The sequence below is a fragment of the Typopeltis vanoorti genome, chromosome 9 (assembly GCF_054136105.1).
Source record: "Typopeltis vanoorti isolate ZY-2024b chromosome 9, IOZ_Tvanoo_1.0, whole genome shotgun sequence".
Taxonomy (NCBI): domain Eukaryota; kingdom Metazoa; phylum Arthropoda; class Arachnida; order Uropygi; family Thelyphonidae; genus Typopeltis; species Typopeltis vanoorti.
This window is the reverse complement of record NC_143557.1, coordinates 59551632-59574831: the sequence shown is the minus strand read 5'-3', so window position 1 is coordinate 59574831 and position 23200 is coordinate 59551632. Positions and strand designations below refer to the sequence as shown.

At 34.6% G+C, this 23200-nt stretch overlaps 1 protein-coding gene across 2 annotated transcripts in view; it reads left to right on the top strand.

Moving 5' to 3' along the window:
- fliI (FLII actin remodeling protein) overlaps positions 1-23200 on the top strand; it is a 437463-nt gene that overhangs the window by 234464 nt on the left and 179799 nt on the right. For both annotated transcript variants that reach the window (XM_090398141.1, XM_090398140.1), the window contains exon 20: positions 8497-8584. In XM_090398141.1, the coding sequence (XP_090254267.1) occupies positions 8497-8584 (88 nt within the window). The remainder of the gene's footprint in view (positions 1-8496; positions 8585-23200) is intronic.

Sequence of the window (23200 nt, the reverse complement as noted above, 5' to 3'; positions counted from 1 at the left end):
GGAAGTTAGATTTTTTTATGAATGCCGACCACACTTGGTGTAATATCAAACCTTGGTTTTTGTTGCACTGTGTAGGAATTCTAAGCATTATTGCCACATCCTTGAATTTCCTTGTGAAACAGTTTTTACCAATATATGACATGATCATTTTTTCCCAAAGTACTTTATGGCCAGTGGAAGTTGTGTGGAAAGCTAGGCCTGATTTGTGTCCTCTTCTTTTTTCTATGTCTTTTTTATGTTCTGCCATACAGATTTCTCCTGACCTTCCCATCTGGCCTACGTAACAAATGCCACAAGAACAATAGATTTGCTAGACCCCTGGTTTTTTATGGTATGGTGTAAAGGTTTCGGTGGATGTAGGAATCTTGATATTTTTTCTATAGGGAGAAAAGCTACTTTTAAGTTGTACTTGTGGAGCAATGTCACTAATCTGTCTGTGACATTTTTGATGTATGGTAGTGAGATTGCGTTCTAGAAGTCTTGTTTTTCTGTGTTGGAGCTGTGTTCAGGATTTTCTTGATTGTTTTTGGCTCAAATTCATTAAGCGTGAGGTTCTGTGTTAAGTAGTGTAATTCCTCATTTTGCTTTTTTCCCATGCTGGATATCTTATATGTTCTGTCTCCCCAACGCTCTGTCTATTTTTTGTGAGGGGTGGTGGTGTGAGGCTGCATTAAGAAATCTTCCTGTAGTTGTCGATTTTCTGTAAACAGAAAAGGTTAAACTTTTTTCTTCTTCATTTTTTTCTATGAGGATATCCAGGAAAGGTAATTTTTATGTTCTTCTATTTCCAAAGTGAATTTTATATTTGGGTGTATTCTGTTAAGATATTCTTTAAAAACAATTAATTCATCTGTCGTTCCTGGCCAAATGACAAAAATGTCATCCACATACTGTAGCCATCTTTTAGGTTTCATTTGATAGTTTTTTAGAGTGTTAGTTTCAAAGTTTTCCATGAAGAGGTTGGCTAAAGCTGTGGAGAGGGGGGGGGGGAGCCCATTGCTAGTCCTCCCTTTTGTTCCCAAAATTTGTCCTGGAATGTGAAAAACATATTATTCATGCAGTGTTTGTATAGTTCTACAATGTCTGGTGGGAAAAGATTTTCAAGAAGCGTCACTGTATGATTTCTCGGTACATTAGTGAAGAGGCTGACTATATCGAAGCTTGCTAAAACATCTGAAGGTTCTATATTAACATCCTTGATTTCTCAATGAAATGTAAACTGTTCTTTATGAATGAATCAGTTTTTCCTATATGTGGCGCTAACATGTTTGTCCGATATTTCGCCAGATTTGATGTCGAGGAATCTCTTCCATCTACGATCGGCTTGAACGGGGTATCTATTTTATGTATTTTTGGTGGTCCATAAATTCTTGGGACTAATGGGTGTTTAGATGATAGAGTTCTTTTTAGTTCTTCAGGCCAGTTAGGTACCTTCTTGATTAAGTCATTAGTTTCATTATGTGTTTGCCATGTGGGAGCTCTGGTAATAGGCAAATAGTTGGTGGAATCCTCTAAGAGGCTGTTCATCTTTCTTGTGTAGTCCTCGGAATTCATGACGACTGTCGCATTCCCTTTATCTGCTTTAATTATAACGATGTTGTTGTCAAGTCTTAATTTTTTAAGTGCTGCAGATTCCGGTTTTGATAAGTTCTTGCATGGTATTTTGCATTTGAATAGTAATGCAGAACTTTGTAGGCAAATTGTGGATTCCTGTTTCAATTTGTGCAGTGATATCTATTTTCAGAATGTGCTGCAGTGTTAAATCAAAATTGAAGCATTTCATTAGAAATTCTTTTCTGCTTTTAACAGTACTCATTAAAATAGGTAAATTATATGCATTTTTGGAAATTATGGAGACAACTACCGTGTTTGAATAAAAACTTTAGTTTACTATTACTAAAATTTTACAATTCGACGTTTCGACCTTTATGTTAAGGTCATCTTCTGGAGCGTACAAATATACACAGGAAACAAGCTATACCACAATCATACTGGTTCGTTAAAGACACTGACTAACCGCTACCACAATTGTTGGCCTGACCTCTGGTGGGGAAAAAAAAAAAAAAAAAAATTATACATCAGCGCTAAAGTCCTATTATTTGTGTTGTCTACTATATACATATATTAACATTATATTAACATCATTCCAGCCAGTTGGAGTGGAATGGTTTCTAATAATAGCAGATTGGCTAGAGTCCTGACTTGTGTTGAATCTTTCAAATTAGGTTGGCTGAATGTGTGCCATCCAGATCCTTGGAATTTTCATACCATCTTTGTTGTTGATATTTGGGTGGTTTATCAGGATTTCGCAAGATTCTTTAAATTTTCTTTCGTACCATGTTTTTGTACGGTGTAAGGAGCAGGTGCTTTTCCAGTTGATTTGGTGTAAGGTGTTGAGTGCGTGGTCTGAGAGGCCTGCTTCACCATAATGGTTATATTTAATGTTTCTAATGTGTTTTAGTGAAAAGTTCTTCACTTTTCACTAATGTCCCCATCAATGACACAATTCTCCTACTACAAAACAAATTTCCGCCCGACATTACGGCCCTCTTTGCCCACGTACTAAAGTCCGGTTACTTCGTGTGGCAAAACAAATTCTACCTACAAAAGGAAGGTACGGCCATGGGCTCACCATTATCCCCCCCAATCGCGAACTTCTACATGGAAACCTTTGAGCAAAGGGCTCTTGATTCCACCACGCTTCGACCGACAATCTGGCTCAGATACGTTGACGACGTGTTCGCGATCTGGCCGCACGGTCGACAAACGCTAAACACATTCCTCAGCCACCTGAACAAACAACACGAACGCATACAATTTACCATCGAAATCGAAAACCAAAATTCGCTCCCGTTCCTAGACACACTAGTTACACGTCTTCCTTCAGGCAATCTATCCTTCACGGTCTACCGAAAACCTACACACACGGGCCAATACATACATGCGAATTCATATCACCACCCAGCACAAAAATATGGAGTCATAAACACCCTTAAAAACAGAGCCACAACTATTTGCTCTAACCAGCAGGCCCTGAAACAAGAACTAAAAATCATTAGTGACACATTCATAAACAATGGCTATAACAAAAATACTGTCAATAAAATACTCTATAAAACCACAACAAAAACGAATCTAGACTACAGTAAAACCATAGCCATCCCATACATTAAAGGGTTATCAGAAAAAATCAACAGAATCCTACAACATTATAACCTTAATGCCACCTTTAAACCACCCACTAAACTTAAAACTATATTCAGCTCCTCTAAGGACCCTCTCCTCCCATTAGCACATCCTGGAGTCTATTGCATCCGCTGCACCTGTAACTTACCGTACATTGGTGAAACAGGATGGACAATCCCTATACGCAAAAAAGAACACATTAGACACATTAAATATAACCATTATGGTGAAGCAGGCCTCTCAGACCACGCACTCAACACCTTACACCAAATCAACTGGAAAAGCACCTGCTCCTTACACCGTACAAAAACATGGTACGAAAGAAAATTTAAAGAATCTTGCGAAATCCTGATAAACCACCCAAATATCAACAACAAAGATGGTATGAAAATTCCAAGGATCTGGATGGCACACATTCAGCCAACCTAATTTGAAAGATTCAACACAAGTCAGGACTCTAGCCAATCTGCTATTATTAGAAACCATTCCACTCCAACTGGCTGGAATGATGTTAATATAATGTTAATATATGTATGTAGTAGACAACACAAATAATAGGACTTTAGCGCTGATGTATAATTTTTTTTTTTTTTTTTTCCCCACCAGAGGTCAGGCCAACAATTGTGGTAGCGGTTAGTCAGTGTCTTTAACGAACCAGTATGATTGTGGTATAGCTTGTTTCCTGTGTATATTTGTACGCTCCAGAAGATGACCTTAACATAAAGGTCGAAACGTCGAATTGTAAAATTTTAGTAATAGTAAACTAAAGTTTTTATTCAAACACGGTAGTTGTCTCCATAATTTCCAAAAATGCATTCGGATCACCGTGCAAGCCTAAAAGAAAGGAGGTAAATTATATATTCTCTGTTCGGCATTCGATGTAGCTTTATTGTATGTAATGTTGTCAATGTTATTCTCGAGGTCTGATGGTAGTGAAGTGGCTAATTCACTGTGTATAGCAAATGTCTGATGGCTTATTGTTGCAAGTTCAGATCTAGCGATTGTAATTTTCACATTCCAGGACAAATTTTGGCAAGAAAAGGAAGGACTAGCAATGGGCTTCCCCCCCCCTCCTCTCCACAGCTTTAGCCAACCTCTTCATGGAAAACTCTGAGCCTAATGCTCTAAAAAACTATCAAAAGAAATCTAAAGTATGTGGATGACATTTTTGTCATTTGGCCACGAATGACAGATGAATTAATTCTTTTTAAAGAATATCTTAACAGAATACACCCAAATATAAAATTCACTTTGGAAATAGAAGAACATAAAAATTACCTTTCTTGGATATCCTTATAGAAAAAAAATGAAGAAGAAAAAAGTTTAACCTTTTCTGTTTACAGAAAATCGACAACTACAGGAAGATTTCTTAATGCAGCCTCACACCACCACCCCTCACAAAAAATAGACAGAGCGTTGGGGAGACAGAACATATAAGATATCCAGCATGGGAAAAAAGCAAAATGAGGAATTACACTACTTAACACAGAACCTCACGCTTAATGAATTTGAGCCAAAAACAATCAAGAAAATCCTGAACACAGCTTCCACAACCAACGCGGAAAAACAAGACCTCTAGAACGCAATCTCACAACCATACATCAAAAATGTCACAGACAGATTAGTGACATTGCTCCACAAGTACTACTTAAAAGTAGCTGTTCTCCCTTTAGAAAAAATATCAAGATTCCTATATCCACCGAAACCTTTACACCATATCATAAAAAACCATGGGTCTAGCAAATCTATTGTTCTTGTGGCATTTGTTACATAGGTCAGCTTGGAAGGTCAGGAGAAATCTGTATGGCAGAACATAAAAAAAAAGACATAGAAAAAAGAAGAGGACACAAATCAGGTCTAGCTTTCCACACAACTTCCACTGGCCATAAAGTACTTTGGGAAAAAATGATCATGTCATATATCCTTTACACCATTCCATAAAAAAAAATGGGTCTATCAAATCTATTGTTCTTGTGGCATTTGTTACATAGGTCACATGGGAAGTTCAGGAGAAATCTGTATGGCAGAACATAAAAAAGACATAGAAAAAAGAAGAGGACACAAATCAGGCCTAGCTTTCCACACAACTTCCACTGGCCATAAAGTACTTTGGGAAAAAATGATCATGTCATATATTGTTAAAAACTGTTTCACAAGGAAATTCAAGGATGTGGCAATAATGCTTAGAATTCCTACACAGTGCAACAAAAACCAAGGTTTGATATTACACCAAGTGTGGTCGTCATTCATAAAAAGTCTAACTTCCTCAGATCTCGGACATAACACACGTGAAGCACAAAACATGACAATAAATAACAATCTTCCAACAAACATTCAGTAACAAATATTTCGTTCAAAATTTTTCATTCAAAATGTTTTGTTCAAAATTTTTTTCAATGTTACAGTTAGAAATATCTAATGAACTATGAATTTAATCTCTGGTAGTTGTGTTTAACTTTTTTTTCTATACCAATGCCCCTGATAATGTAAATCATACGACTTATGAAACTAGTCGGTTTTTCACGTATCTGGTTCGTATTTAATAAACATGTTGTCTCAATACCAGAATCTATCTCTCGAAACACTGAGAATGTTTTTTCCAATGACTCCTGGAACATGTGGGCATAGTAGTTTTCCAATTTCTATGTAAACACATTTTCTGTTAATATTTTCTTAGGTGGACCATGTAACACACTCTAGGCATAATTATTTATGCCTAGAGTCATCAGTTTATTGAAGTCATGTTATTGCAACACCTAAACTTAAAATAACGTGCGTGCATGTGTGTGTGTGTGTGGGTGGGTGTAAGAGCAAAAGAAGTATTTTGTTGGGTAGTTAGAGTTACAGGTGCAATTTAAATATACTTTAAAAGCAGTTTTCTTGCTTTTAACATGTGAAGCTCTTTGGCTATGTGTTTATTTTAAGTGCTGAAAAATTACCATACAATACCACTTTATTAAATGCCTAATTTTAAAATGGTAGAAGCTTTATATCGTCATCATTTAAAAAGTGCAAATTGTAGAACTGCTACAGAGATAAAATTTGGAAATGATGTCACTTTCTGACTTACCTTAGATTTAGTTGAAGATTTAATTAAAGAAGAACAGTTTACTTCTTCTCCTTCCACTCCATTTTTCTCGGTGATAACCATTATTTTATTCCCTTTCAGCTTTCTGTTGAAAATGACTGGGCCATGTTCCCTCATTAACCAATTGAAGGTCACTTTGGTTTGTTTTAAGGAAATAATATTTTAGTTATTAAGATGCTTGTAATTATTTTATTTAATTGATGAATTTTAATTAACTTTTTTTTTCATGCAATTCATTTTGGCCTGAATTAGTTGACTAATAATTAACATAAGCTAATGCTCTCAGCTTGTTTTTATTTACTAAGGACATTGATATTTGTCACCTTCCTGTTCAAAAGTTACTTTTATTGAGTAAATACACTTTTTAAAATCACATTATACATTCCATTTAGCAGATAATTTATTGTTTATAACAGTTAAGTAGGAAATTGACCTTTACAGAATGTTTTCATTTTAGTTATTTTTGAATCTACTTTTATTGATTTCTATTCTATGCTGGAAATTTAGATTTTATGTTTGATATTTTTATATTAGTTGTTTACATTTCATTTTTACTTTTTTATTGTAATTTTCTCTTCATTTTATGTACTTTGTTTAAAAAGTATATTGATTTTTAATATTTTGGTTTGGTTCATATTTTAGATTCCTCACAAAAAAATGAATACCACTTATTTTTAAATCCTTGTACATGCTTGCAAGACATTTTTTTTTAAATATAAAAGGATATTTTATTAAAAAGGAGGGAATGAAAGATGAGCAGGGTTTGCAGTTGTACTTTGAATGAATGGTGAGCAGCTGCTGTCGCATTATAGATTTAGCAGAAAGTGGAGGAGAAGTAGGGAGGAATCATCAATTAACTATAGCAGTTGATTGACGATTAAGTTAAGTGCCTTCCAAACAGTAGCAGGAATTTTTAAGGAGCTTTTTTTTTGTACCGCTCCCAATTGTGAAAATGTTATTCATATTGGGCAGATTTGTTATTTTTATAGTTAGTAGTCTGGTAATTAATTTACGGAATTAACAATGCATATAAAGTATATTAATTAAAGATAACTTTAATGAATCACTTCTATATTTCGGCAATGTCACATTGCCATCTTCAGGAACATAAAGATATGGTATGTGCCCCAAATTTGGGAGACTTTCATTATGAGAACTTCAGCCCAACTGCCAAGACTACCAAATTAGCCCGCAAGAGGGCACCATTAGGACTTTTAGGAACAAAATTAGTTTCTTACTTTCTTCCTCATTTGCTTTGTTAGTTCCTTAGTGCACATACCATATCTTTATGTTCCTGAAGATGGCAGTGTGACATTGCCGAAATATAGAAGTGATTCATTAAAGTTATCTTTAATTAATATACTTTATATGTGTTGTTAATTCCGTAAATTAATTACTAGTTATGTCTAACCAACGTATAAGTCTTACTACTAGAATAGTTAGTAGTCGTATAGTTTTATTTTATGGTGACTCAAACAGTAAAGAATTAGGAAAGTCTTTTTGTGACAGGAAAGTTTAAAGGCAGTTCAGAGATTTGTCTCTAGCAGAACTGAAACGTTAGATATTATTTGAAGGAAAAAAAAGGTGAACAGAAATCTTTTTTATAGGACAGAAATTGAATACTTACCTTAGTAGCATTATATGGATGGCTAGGTTATCTGTGAATGACAAATGGAATGGCAATTACTGTTAGTTCAGACCAGTAAAGATCTTAAAACTTCACATATTTAAGCACCTCAGGTTTGTCAAATGAATAAGAAGAAAGGGAGTATACGGTCATCAGCAGAATACTAGATATGGTTTAGGATCAGTTTAGAATTATTGCCAAAGCAATTACAGTTATAAGGCTAATGAGTTATATGTTGATTTTGTGTTCCTCCTGCCAATTTACCTTTTCCATTAAATGAAATTTAATTTCAGTGACATGTCATTTATATATAAAAGGCAGTAGACAAAAAACAAAGCTCTGGGACTCCTGCATTTGGGAAATAAATCTAAAGAGAAAAAAACAAGTTTACCATGATATGCTATGAACATCTAAAGGGAAAACTGAAAAAATCATTTATATAATTAGAAGTCCAAACTATTAACAATAAAAAGAAAGAATAGCAGCAGGAATAATAATATTCCATTGATTACAATAATATAATATATTTAATATGTTGATTTTAATAATAAATATTATATTGATTATAACGAGAAACATATTTACTTTCATTTAGTTGAAATGCGACAGAATCGTTTAATGCATTCTCTTCTTGACACAAAGAATGTATACATCTTGGATTGCTTTACAGATATATTTGTGTGGTAAGTGGAGCTAGTACTTGATATCTTGCCTTATTGTTTATATAATCAAAGTAAAATATTTCCCAGAGCCTCCATAGCTCAATCAGTCTAGACCATAGGTTCCCAAAGTGGGCGGTACCGCCCCCCAGTGGGCGCTAAAGCCTTCTGGAGGGGGGGCTATAGTGAGATCAGAAGCATTTGGGGACGTTCAGGCAGTCTAGGGGTCGGTGGCTCTTTATAGAAGAAAAATTAATAATATATATTTAAAAATTAATTATTTTTGTGATTTTGCGATTAGATAATCATTTAAAATTTAAATATTGCATTTTAATTCATCTTATGCCCATCTTACACGATCAATTTTTTTTATCAATTTTCTATTTGAATTATTTAATCATTTGAAAATTTACCATGTCAGATAGAAATAGATGTCAATTTTCTATGTCAATGAGAAAATAGAGCATGTATATATGTGTATATAATAGGTTATGTTTACAGTAGCAAATATATTCGTTATATTTCATTTCAAAATATATATAAAATATATAAAACCACTTTTCTAATTGATTTGTACAAAAATAAACCCAATTTTATATAATTTATATAATGGTGGGGGGCGTTACAAAATTTATGTCTTGCAAAGTGGGCGGTGGCCCGAAAAAGTTTGTGAACCTATGGTCTAGACAAAGCCCTTTGGTTGGAAAGACCTGGATTTGATTCTTGTCCATGATGTGAGGAACCTTTATCTGGTCCCTTTCAACTAAAGATGAGTTAGCCTGTCTCATACAGAGGTAGAGTGTTTTTCCACCCAGAGTCTCTGGTTTTTCGACCCTCAGAACAGGCAAATCGGACTGTGAACAGACACACACGGATCTATAATCAAAAAATACTTACTTAAAATCCGTCATCGGGAGGGCTCAGCCAGTCCTAAGGGACGGATGAGGAAAATTGGGGAAATCCCACATAACAACAGCAAAATATTACACAGTTATAATTTTTAGATAAATTATTATATGATTGAAACTGTTCATTGTTCTCTCAATGCTCTTATAGATGTATAAATAAATAAATACATCCAGTAATGCCTTTTATGCATTATTTTATATATCTGTATTTTTTTATATTTCAAATCTTATATTTCATTCTTTTAAGATACTTCTGACTGCATCAATCCACCTAGTTCTTGATCTTCCTGGGTCTTTCTCCTTTCATCTTAGCATTAACTCTTGCTGTGATAATCTTTCCTCTCCCATACCACCTGATATTAGCTCTGCTTACACATTCCTCCAATGGATTGATTTTTCAAATCAATTCATTATTCACATTCTGCTTTTGTACTTAACTATTGTTGCCACTGATGATGGCCTCTCATATTCAGGCTGAAATATATGGTCTTAAATAGTATTACTTATTCCTTGTGTTTTTCATCTTAATTTAAAGAAACCTTTCATTGCACAAGTATCTGTCTTATATACTGTTAGTTTAGTGTTTGACTAATTTCTCTCTTATTGCATATAAATTTATTCAGTTGATCCTCCTCTCCCACCACCACCACTTAATAGCAGCTTTGTTCATTCTATCTATTTCCATATATAATTTGCCATTTTCACTAAAAATTGTTCCTGAACAGCTAAAATGTTTTACTTGTTCTATAGTTTCTGCATTCAGAATGCAATACAGTAGTTACTCAATTTAGTTATGGAATTCCACAAACTTTTAATGGAATTAATTAGGAGAATAACATCATCTGCATAAAGTAAAGACCTGAGCTTAATTTTGATATCAGGTTTAATGTCACTTTCCTTCATAATGATTTGTATAGATCAGTGGTCGCCAAAGTGATCGATATCGACCCCCAGGGGTTCAATATAACATTGTTAGGGGTCGATTAGGGCTCAGAGGTCGATTGGGGGGGGGGGGGGTCGATAGAAAAATATAAGACATCATTGTTCGGGTAATATTTAATTCGGTTATTTTCAAAATTTAATGACGTACAGACCCGTCTACAAGGTAAAGATATCAAGCTCGATTATTCAAGCTCGGACGATTCTTTTAGGCTTCCGAGCTAAATTAGCCTTGTTTAAATCATCATTGTTATGAAAAGATTTTTAGTACTTTTCGAATCTACAGCAATTGGAAGTAAAAGATGAAGACTTAGAAATATACACAAAACATCTTCAAAATTTGAGTGATGATTTTAAATTGCACTTTGCAGATTTTGAAAACATTCACATTCCAGATTGGGTTATCATGCCATTTTCTGCAGATATTGAAAATATCAAATGTAACTTACAAGATGAACTTATTGAATTGTCAGTTGATCTTGAAGCTAAGATGCTTTTTAAAAATAGGACATTAAGTTACTTTTGGACAAATATAAATGTTGTAGAAAAAAAATCCAAAACTTTCTGAAGTGGTACTCTCCTTAATGCTTGCATTTCCAAGCTCGTACATGGTTGAAACTGGTTTCAGCCATGTTAGTTCCATTTTAACAAAACAAAGAAATAAGCAAGATATAGAATTCTGGGGGGATTAAAGGCTGAAACTTACTAATTTTGAACCCAACATTGTTAATCTTGTCAAGAGTCACGAAGCATACCCTTCACATTGAGAACTTTAGTAAATTGTATACTAAGTTAATAAAAGTCTTATTTTCATATATATAAGGAAGATTGTATTATTGTTATTTTGTTATCAAAATTAAATTTTATATTTTATATATTATTTATCCCTCCTATGAAATAAGTAATGTTAAGAAGAACGTCAAAAACACAAAGTATCCCTTTGAGGTTAAGCCAATATAATAATATATACTATATTATGCATACAATAAACACTGTAACTATAAAATAAACAATCTAAAAACTCACATAAGCATCTTTTTTGCTTACCCTATTATAATTACATAATAGTAAAATAGAGGGGGTCGATAAAAAATCAAGAAACTCTTGAAGGGGTCGACGGTCAAAGAAGTTTGGCGACCCCTGGTATAGATGATGAATAACAGTGGGGATAATGTGCACCTTTGTCTTATACCTGATTTCACATCAGACCATCTTCCTGTACCACCTTCAATTCTAACTACTGACTTAAATATACAACTCAAATATAAACTGTATTGCTCAATATACTGTCCCATTTACACCATATAATTGTAGTTTTGAACAGTTTTTCTCTTGACATGTGCCTTTTTCAGATCTACGTATATTTCCCTGATTTTTCAACTTGTTTTCAAGTGAAAATTTGATCTTTACAAACACTGTTTGGACTGAACTCAACTTGTTTTCTCCGAGTTTCTCTTCAACAATTTTTCTTAGCCTCTTCTCTAGTATGTTTGCACAAATCTTACCTGAAATACTCAGTAGGAATCTGTAATTCACATATTGTTTTATTTCCCTTTTTTGCAGATGGTACTATTGAGAGCTCTATTCCAATCATCTGGAATTTGATCTTCTGGCAATGTCTTCTGGATTATGCAGTGCAGCTGCTGTAAAACTTTTATACCTACGTACGTCAGCATTTCTGATCAAATATCCTCCTGTCTTCTCACATTGCAGATTTTTGATGGCTTTTGTACTTCAAGCATTGATATGTGCTCCTGATTGTATTCCTCTTGAATATTTTCTTCCACTGTTCTGCCACTTCTTGTTTCATTTAAAAGTATTTCAAAAATAATTATGCTATACTATCCAGGATATCTTTATCTTCAGTATTCATGTCACCTTTATCATCCCTAATTTCTTTTACTGCACCCTTTACTTAATTTCTGATGCTTTTTTTTTTAACAGCATCCAGAACATTTTGCCACCTTATTCTCTTATCTTCTATATTCTTACCAACTTTCCTATGTTTAGCTACTTTAACACATTACTTGGCTATTCTTATGATTTTTTCTGTATTCTCTCAGAGCATATGTAGACTTACTTGTTATGAACTTTTAATAACTTTCTTTTCCATCACTTCCTCTTTAACTTCTTGTTCACCATAAAGTTCTGATTTTTTTCTATCCTTGCAGAGAACTTCACTGCATGTTTCTTACTAAAACTGTCAATGTTTCCTTCATCTGCCACTTAGTCCCAAGATTTGATTATTGTTTTCAAACTCCTCAAGTTTCCTCCAATAATGTTTGTTTACGTAAGTCTATGGCTCATCTCTGAAAGCTGCTCAACTTTGATTTTTTTTTTTTTAAATTTTCTTGCATATTTTTATTTCAAGAGTATGCTGTTCAGTTTTATTCTGCTCAAAACAAAATGGTGTTCACTTCCAGTTTCAGATCCCTTGTATATACTCTTGTATGCTGAACCAACATAAATATATTGTTATTCCCAGCATAGCCAATAAGACTTTAATTGTTTCTTATATATTATCTCCATGTAAATAGAGAAGATACAAAGAATAAGAAAAAGTCAATGAGATTTTTCTTATTCCTTATATCTTCTCTCCATATAAATCTGTTCACATCTGTATTTTAGAACATGGTGTTAGTGATGGGCCAACCCATGTCCTGAACAGAAATCGATTAGGTACCTGCAATTATTATTAGCTTTGTTCTTTTCTCCAAATTTTTCCAACACATTTCTATATTGTCTGGTATTTATTTCCTACTCCTATTTTCAGATCTCCAACAGAGACCAGCTTTTCCTTTTTATCTTTATATCAGCTACCTTTGATCATTGGCACAAATATGTCTCATTTCTCAATTTCTTCCATTTTGATTTTGCCCACATTACTCTACTTGATATTGCCTGCCATTCTAGAAGATTACTTCATATTTGGTGTTGCAGATAACTATCCCTTCCATTCCCTGATTATTATTTGCCTGAATGTAACATTTTGTAGTTATTATTTAAAATAATTCCACCTGTTTTTTTTTTTCTTCTTTGTTTCGGTAGCACCAATTACTTTAATTTGGTACTTTTCTAATTCTTCTGCCATTCCATTCCTTTACTGTTAGTGGTTATTATGTTTTAGGGTGCCTATCTTGAATTCTGTTGATGTCAAGTTTGAGTTTGTTCTAGTGGCTGACTTTTCACTGTTCGCCCTGGTTCCCTAAAAAAACAACAATAAGAACCTTGTTTAATTGGACAATTCCCCAGCAAGCATGACTTTTCTTTTTGTTGTACCATCATTGTCTTTTGGTTTAAGCCAGTACAAAATACATTTTGTTGGGATAAACCCCAAATTGCCAGCCTGTCCTTGTTCATTCATTATCCAGGTAGATACCTATTAACTGGTTGCATCATAAGAAAGTGAGGATTGGACATTACGTCAGAATCCCCAGTCAGTTCTCTATATTCCTTAAAAGACTATGTAGAAGTTCTCTTCCCAATTATCTAGCTTTGACCTTTAAGCATATTTTGCATTACATAAAACAAATTGGATTTTTTGCTTGATCATCTATCTGTATATATTCATGTCTAGGATATTTTGAATTTATGGTTATATCATCCTACATTATCCACAAAAACAGAAAAATAAAACAAAGGAACAATTGTAGTGTGTGTGTAATCCTCCGCACATACACACACTTAACTCTTGGAATATCAGTTTCACTGCACATAATTAATTATGGATTACTGTGACAACTTATATTTTCGACAGCTGAAGTTTTTTTTTTTTATTACTATTATTATTATTATTTAAAGAAATACTGCATTGATAAAGGGGAAGCAGGATGCAAACTCTACAGAAAGAACAATTTGCATGTGTGTTCTAATCAATTCAGTAAACTTGCAGTGATTCTAATTATGTGCTGAATGCAAAAGTTAAACTGAATTGTTACCCTTTTGTTTTTGTTACCCTACAGTCACTGAAAATATAACTGAACATTGCATAAAACAACTCACCCATCTACACACGCACACCACAATCATTATTATTTTGAAAATAATCATATACTTTTTTTTATTTCATTTATCAAAGAGAATTATATTCACAAGCACAAGTAATGATTTGTCACATTTTGCTTCGTGGACAAGTACAGCATTATGCAGTTTGTCTAGTTCCCGGCATGAACATTTTAAAGTAAACAGTGAACACATGATGGCATATGTATTGCTAGTATTATGACATTCCACTGTGAAATGTGTATCATATCCAAGGTATGTATACATGAGAGTTTAATGAATGATGACTAGACTTGGTATTTATTGCTCTCTGCCTTTCTTTGCATTTTCTGACAAAACAGGTATGGTTAATGTACATGACATTTCTGTTTTCTGCAAAGTATAGGATGCTCTTCATTGGTTGTATGAGATGCTAAACTGAATGTAATAAATACATATACATATTTATTAAAATGTTCTGGGGTAGAACAGGAATGTACCCATGTACCCTTGTCCTATCCCTTCTCACATGTGTGTGTAACATCTATTCACCCTACATAGCATATGCCTTATGAACAATGCATATGAAGACACCTGATTTCTTAAGGGGATGAGGAGATTTTGGAGTATAAAAGGGTGGTCTGAAAAGTTCTTGGCCTAACAATGAAAAAACGAATTTATAATTTCAAAATTATTTTTATTTTTCAACATAATCTCCCTTAAGACTAATACATTTATTCCAGCAATACTCCAGCACCATTATCCCATCCCTGTAGTGGTTCTCAGTAAGATCTGCAAAATACCCCTCTACAGCTGCAATCACCTCTTGATTTGAAGAAAAATGCTGACCAACAAGGAAGAGTTTTAGTTTTCTGAAGAGAAAGAAGTTAGAGAGAGCCAAATCTGGGGAATAGGGTGGATGTTCTAACAATTCATAGTGCATATCCCTTAATTTTCCCATTGCCAAAACATTTTGTGGGCAGGTGCATTGTCCTGATGGAAGATGATTTTTTTTCTGCAAATCGGGTCTTTTCTCACTAATTTTTTCATCTAGTCTGGATAAAAGATTGGAATAATATTCCACAGTTATTGTTTTACCCTTTTCAAGATAATCAATAAACAAAATGCCTTTAGCATCCCAAAATACCAATGCCATGACCTTTCCTGCTGATGGAACCGACTTTGTCTTCTTTGGCACTGAACAACCAGCTTCTGTCCACTGTTTTGACTGCTTTTTGGATTCTGGGTTGTAATGGTGAATTCAAGTCTCATCCATAATAATAAATTGACACACAAAATCAGTTTTATTCTTGTTAAAATGCTCCAAGCATTGTTCAGAGATTTTCATGCGAGTGTGTTTTTGATCTGCTGTGAGCAAGTGCAGCACCCATCTTGTTCAAAGCTTTTTCATTTGCAATTCTTCGTGCAAAATATATTCTACACGTTCTTTTGAAATGCCTATAGTCTCAGCAATTTCACGCACTTTGACTTGCCAGTCATCCAATACCATATCATACACTTGTTCAATGATTTCTGGTGTTGTTACACTTTTTGGACATCCTTCATGTGGATAATTTTCAAAGCTGGTACAGCTGCGTTTAAACTCGACAGTCCATTTCTTAATTGTCGAAAACAAAGGAGAAGAAACATCAAAGTATCCGATCAGTTTTGTCTGTTACATAATGGATGTTAGAAAGAGTGACATTTTTTGTTTATTTGTTGATCATCTTGCATTTATATTTATTAAGAAGAAGAATATGAATAAGGTAATGAAGTTCTTTTTTTCTCTTGTGTATGCTACTTGGAATGTTATAGGTTCTCCTCTTAGTGTTTTATTTATTTCAACTTTGTTCAGAAGGTGGTGGTGAGAGATGATATATGGAGGTATCTGCTAGTGTTGGTAGGTTTTCTGTATATATATATATATATATATATATATATATATGTGTGTGTGTTACAGGCAAAGTGTGAAAAGCAGACATTCTGTAGAATGCCTAAGCTTTTTTTTGGCAAAGTATGAAATGTCTGTTGTTGTTTTTTTTTATGCCTATTTTACATACTAAAATATTAGTTTGTAAAATAGGCATAGTATAGAATACCTAGGCATTATATAGAATGACAAATACTATTTCGGATATATTTTCATTTTGAAGTTTTAAATTTTGCCACCATGGGAAGATTAGGTTAGGTTAGGTGCTGGCAGTTGTTATGAGTGTGAAAGACTATGGTTTTTACCGACTTGGAACTGATATTAGATTAGGTTTTGAAGTTGTAAATTTTGCTGCCATGGGGAGGTTAGGATAGTTTGATTAGGTGCTGGCGATTGTTACGAGTGTGACAGACGATGGTTTTTACCGACTTGGAGCTGCTGAAGGAATTTTAAACCAACTCTATGCCAGATCACAATTCACTTTATGTCTCAAGGACTTACTGTGGACATATTTCACCAAAAAACACTTAGGCATTCTATAGAATGCCTGCTTTTCACACTTTGCTGATAACATATATATATTATTATTATTACGGGTATCTCCATGGAGTCAGTAGACTCTTCGCGGGAGACCCAAACTAGCAAAACAATATCTGTCATATCTCTTCTTGAATTCATTTACAGACGAAGAGCTCACAACTAAGTCAGGCAATGAATTCCACTCATTCGCCACCCTCCAGGCAAAAAACCTTGTTCTGACACCTTTGTTAACCACACTCTTCTTTAATTTCCAGAGATGACCTCTTGTTCTTCCATCACTATCACACAGCTGAAACATTTCCCCTGCATCAATCCTATAAAAACCTTTTAGTAATTTGAATGTTTCTATCATATCCCCTCTTCTTCGCCTATCAACCAATCTCTGCAATCCACAAGCTCTCAATCTATCAATGTAGGGAGCATTTTTTATATCACTCACCAACTTGGTCACTCTTCTCTGAACCCTCTCCACAGCTTCCTCATCTCCAAGGAATCCAGGTGACCAGACCTGAGCACAGTAATCCAAATGGAAGTATCAATGCTTTATAAAGGGGAATAATAACCTCTTTATCTCTGGATGTCAGTGTGTTCCTCAACAACCAAGTAATCCTATGTGCAATCTTGGACACCTTAGCAATGTGTCCTCTGAACTTCATCTCCCTATCTACCAATACCCCTAAGTCCCTAGCCTCATCAATCTCTTGGAGTACCTTTCCATCGATGTAGTACACAGCTGGTAATCTTTTAATCCCAAAATGCATGACTTTACACTTTTCCACATTGAACTGACATCCATTTTCTTTTGCCCATTTTACCAGCTTATTTAAATCCTCCTGCAAACTTTCAACATCAGCTTGATTTTTTATTGCACTACACAACTTTGCATCATCAGCAAACAACTGAATATCTCCCTTTAAGCCGTTTCCTATATCATTTATATACAAATTAAACAACATTGGCCCAAGCACAGAGCCCTGAGGCACACCACTAGTCACCTGCCTCATTCTGGACTCGGCTCCTCCATACACCACCTTATGGTATCTCTCCCTGAGCCATTCTCCTATCCATATTACCAATTTAATATCCATTCCCATCTGCTCCAATTTCCGTAACAGTGTTCTATGGGGTATCCTGTCAAAAGCCTTAGCAAAATCCAGAAGTACCACTGTGTAGCCAGTTCCTTTGTCCAACTCTGATGTTATTCTATTATGAATAGTTAATAGATTGCTAAGGCAGGATCTACCTTTAACAAAACCATGTTGGCCTCTATAGAGTATCATATCCTGATCCACCCATTCTTGAATTTTGTCTTTAACCAACTTTTCCAATACTTTTACCACTACTCCTGAGATGGTGATTGGTCTGTAATTCAATACCGCAGTTTTAGAGCCACCCTTATGCAAAGGAACCACTTTGCCTAACTTCCACTCCCTAGGGACCATACCAGAGTTCAAACTTAAGTTAAATATCCAGGTGAGAGGGGTTGACAATTCATTTGCACATTCACGCAACACCCGAGCTGATATTCCATCTAAGTCTACCGCAGTGTTTGCATTTAAGTTTTGCAATATATATTTAATACCTCTGATTCTTTGGCTTCAATTCTCACATTAGGTATTGCTATAGGTATAGAGATATCCTCACTTCGGTGATAGACTTTTGAAAAGTGATCACTCAGTAACTCGACTATTACATCTGATTTTGTCACCTCAATACCATCAGCACCCACTAAGGTTATCCTTCCGAAGCCATTCTTTCTCTTACTTGCCACATAGCGGAAGAACTCTTTGGGATTACCCTTGATCTCTTTGGCTAAGGTCTTCTCATAATCTGATATTTCGTTTAAGTAAATATTAAAAAGACTTGCTGAGAGGGGACATCCCAGTCGGACCCCTTGGTTTATCTCTCTCGTATATGATAGCTCATGATTTAATCTTATTTGTATTTGATTATTTTCATATATACTTATGATAGCTTTTAGAATAATATTTGGTATTTGTCTTTCTTTTAATATATTAAATAAAATGCTTCTTTTAACTTTGTCAAATGCTTTTTCAAAGTCAATAAATGCTTAAGAATAAAGAGCTAATAAGCTTCATTTCGGCAATGAAAACATTACTTAAATTAAGGGGATATTAAATCCCGCATAGTTTTAAAACCGAATAAGAAACTCAAAGATCTTTAGGTCTAGCTACTCACTGATGAAGCCTCAAAAAAGGCTGAAATCGGTCTGGGTAGTGACCTCCCTCCATAATGTAATAACAGCATACATTTCCTAGGAAATGTGTTTTTACATTATGGAAAATACCTAAGAATAGAAGCGATCAGAACTTTACCACCTTTGCAACGAGCTGCCCGGTATTGTACTACGTACTAGGATCACTTGCATTGGCTAACGCTAGTGTCACCGATACTTTATAGTTTACTATATTCGGCAAGAAACTCTCTGATTCTGATCTTTGAGTTTCTTATTCGGTTTTAAAACTATGCGGGATTTAATATCCCCTTAATTTAAGTCAATAAATGCAATATGTGTTTCTGAATTGTATTCTCTTCTTTTCTGTATTATTAATTTTAGGCAAAAAGCTGGGTCTATACATGATTGTCCTTTTCTAAATCCATTCTGTACTTCTAAAATCAAGTTTTTGGAATATTTCATTAGTTTACTATTTAAGATTCTGCTATATATTTTTTTACAGCATTTTAGTATACTGATACCGCTATAGTTTTTAGGGTCATCTCTATTACCTTTTTTAAAGATAGGAATCACAATTGCTTTTTTCCATTCTATTAGGGAGATACCAATAGAATGAAAAAATTATTTTTTAATTTTTAAAAACTCTTATTATTTTTAAATTTTATTTAAAAATAATAAGAGTCTTTCTTTGAATCTTAAATTTTTTTCACCTTTCCCAACTTAAATATCTCAATCATATCTCCTATCTTCCTCCCATTCACAAGCCTTTGCAAATTGTATTTCCTCAATCTGTCTTCATATCTCAAAGACTAGTTACCACCTTAGTCAGTCTTTGGATCCTTTCTAATTGCCTTATCACCACAAAAACCAGGAGACCAAATCTGTGCAGATTAACTCATATGAGGCCTGAAAGGGTCTTATACAATAGAATCATAACCTCTGTATTTCTGTACATTAAACCCTTTCTTTTAGTGTTGCACAGTGATTAGCATTCATTTTAGAAATTATGGACTTTACAAGTTTGTTATAAACAATGTTATAAAGTCCATAATTTTCCGTATAAAGTCCATTTATAACATTGTTGTAAAGTCCATAATTTCTAAAAATGAAGTACATTAAAGCCCTCTGCATCATTTGCCATAATCTAATTGATGACTTCACAACTTGTGTAATGACCTCTGAACTTCAGATCCTTGTTCACCACCACTCCAAGGTCTTCTGTCTCCTTAGCTTCCTCCAAAATTTTCCTACTAAGTGTATAGTTTGTATCTCATTGTTGCCTACCATATTTCATGACCTTACACTTTGTAACATTGAACTCACAGTTCCATATGCCTGCTCATACAGTCTATTAAAGTACTCCTGTAAGGTCACATCTGCTTGATTTCTCATCACTCTCCCCAGTTTTGCATCATCTGCAAGCAGTTGTATATCACCAGTTAAACTCATTCCAATATCATTAATATACAAGTTAAATAACAATGGCCTTCAAAACAAATCCCTGAAGCACACACCAGGGGTGACTTTCCTCTTCCAGGTTACTGCATCCCTATACACAACTTGCTAATACCTATCTGAGAGCCAATTTCCTATCCAACTCTGTCAACTATTATCTAATCCCATCTGTTCCAGTTTAGTTGCCAACTTCTTGTTTGGCAATCTGCGAAATACTTTGCAACATCTAAGTATACCATTGTATATGTATCTCCCTTGTCCAATACATTTATCACCTTGCTATAGTACATAAGCAAATTGGAAAAACACAACATCCCTTTAATAAACCAGTACTGACAACCACAAAGAATACCTTTCTTATCAATCCACAATTGTATCCTAGCTCTCACCAACCTCTCCAGTACCTTAACTACAACTCCAGATAGACCTATATTTTGTAACCTTAACATTATTTCCACCTTTGTGAAGCAGAACAATTTTACCTACCTTCCACTCCTTTGGGACTTGTGCTGTTATAAGACTCTTGTTAAACAAGTAGGCCAAGGCTGATACTAACTTCCTGGAACATTCCCTTAAGACACATGGTGATGTCATCAGGTCTTATTGATAACTTCTCTCATTTCATTCTCTACACTTCAGCTTCTCCTAATTCACACTGAGGATGAAATATCCTAATGAATTGTTCACTGAATATCTCAACCACTTTCATCCGTTAACATCATCTTGTGCCAGAATCATTCTTCCTTCTACTTACCGCATGTCAAAAAACTCCCTATGTTTTTTTGGTTTTTTTTTTTGCCTGATTTGCTAATTTCTGCTTATACTGTACTTTTGCTGTCCTTACCAATTAAGTCTCTGTCCTGGCCTGTGCTTTATACTCTTTGTTCAGCTAATGATTACCATTATTTATCTTGTGCTGCCTCCAGAGTGCTGCCTTCTTCTTCTTCAAGAGTTCATTCATCCTCCATTTGACATATACTTTATTCAGTCATTTGACTGTCAGAACTTATTCATATATTAATACTGTTAAACGTCTCTTCATCAGTTCCTAAGTAGCATTTATTTCTTTCCGACTTAACTCCTCATTCTGTGCTATAGCTTCAAACTGGCTAACATTTGTATAGTTTGAAAATCAGGCATACCACATCAAATAAAAAATCAGACATACTACAATGGCTCAAATCAAGAACCCCATCCTCCTTTAGTGCCTAGACTGAATTCCAAAACAGATGCGAGAAAATTGTCAATGCTTCTAAAACAGAATTCGAACAGGCAAAAAGCAGGACGCTTGCAACTTCCAGAATATCTTATCACCTTCTTGATATTTATTTTCTATGTTCTTGCCAAAGTTCTTCCATGACTTTTCTTTACATAGTTTTACACAGTATTTAGCTTTCTTACATTTGTGTCTGTATTCTCGAAGAGCACAAGCTGACTTATTTGCCAGGAATGTTTGATATGCTTTCTTCTTTTCCTTCACTGCCTCTTTAACTTTCTGTGTCCACCATGGAGTTCTGATTTTTGTATCCTTGCAGACAACCTCATCACATGCCTCTCTGGCTGAATCAATCAGTGCTTTCTTCAAGACTTGTCACTGAATCTTCAAGGTTTGGTTGCTGATCTCAAACTCTTTCATTTTTTCTTCAATAATCTTTGTGTATTTTAGTCTACAGTTCACATCTGAAAGCTGCTCGACTTTTATTCACTTTATAAAACTTTCTTACATTTCATTCTTTTCAATATGAAATTCAATTTTATCCTGCTCAAGACTAAACAGTGATCACTTCCAATTTCAAATCCTGTGTACACTCTGGTGTCCTGCACCAGGGAGAAAACATCACTATCAACAATAACATAGTCAATGCGACTTCTTATTCCTTGCCTCTTCTCTCCATGTGAATTTGTGCCCATTTTTATGTTGGAACATGGTGTTAGTAATAACCAGTCCATGTCATAAGCAGAAATCCAACAGATATTTGCCATTATTATTAGCTTTGCTCTTTTCTCTAAATTTTCCCAAAACATTTTTGTGTATCTGACAATCACTTCCTACTCTGCTATTTAGATCTCCAACAAGGACCAACTTTTCCTTTTTCATTGTGTTAGTAGCTTTCTCTAGAGCGTCAAAAAATTCCTCCACTTCTACCTTAGTAGAACCTTCTGTGGGACCATAGGCACAAATAAGTCTCATTGTCCAGTTCCCCATTCTGATATTTGCCAAAATCACTCTACTTGACACTGCCTGCCATTCAAGAAGATTAGTCTCGTATTTAGTGTTGAATACTATGGCTACTCCTTCTTTTCCTTGATTCTCATTGCCTGAATATAACATTTTGTATTTATTGCTCAGAAAGATCTCACCAGTTTTTGTCTTTTTTGTTTCAGTGAGCCCGATTCTGTCGATCTGGTACTTATCCAATTCCTCAGCTAGCTCCATTTCTTTGCCATTCAGGCTTCTTATGTTGATAGTACCGATCTTGAACTCTGGTGATGTTGAGTTGGGGTGTGTTTTCAGATTTGCTCTAGTAGCTTACGTTTTGCTGTTCACCCTGGTTCCCTGGCAAAAACAACGGGAGCTCTTGTTTAACTGGGTGATGCCCCAGCCGGCATGAAATTCTGTCATGTGTTGTACCATCATTTTGTATTTTGATTTAAGCTAATAAGAATGCAATTTGGTTGGCTAAATCCCA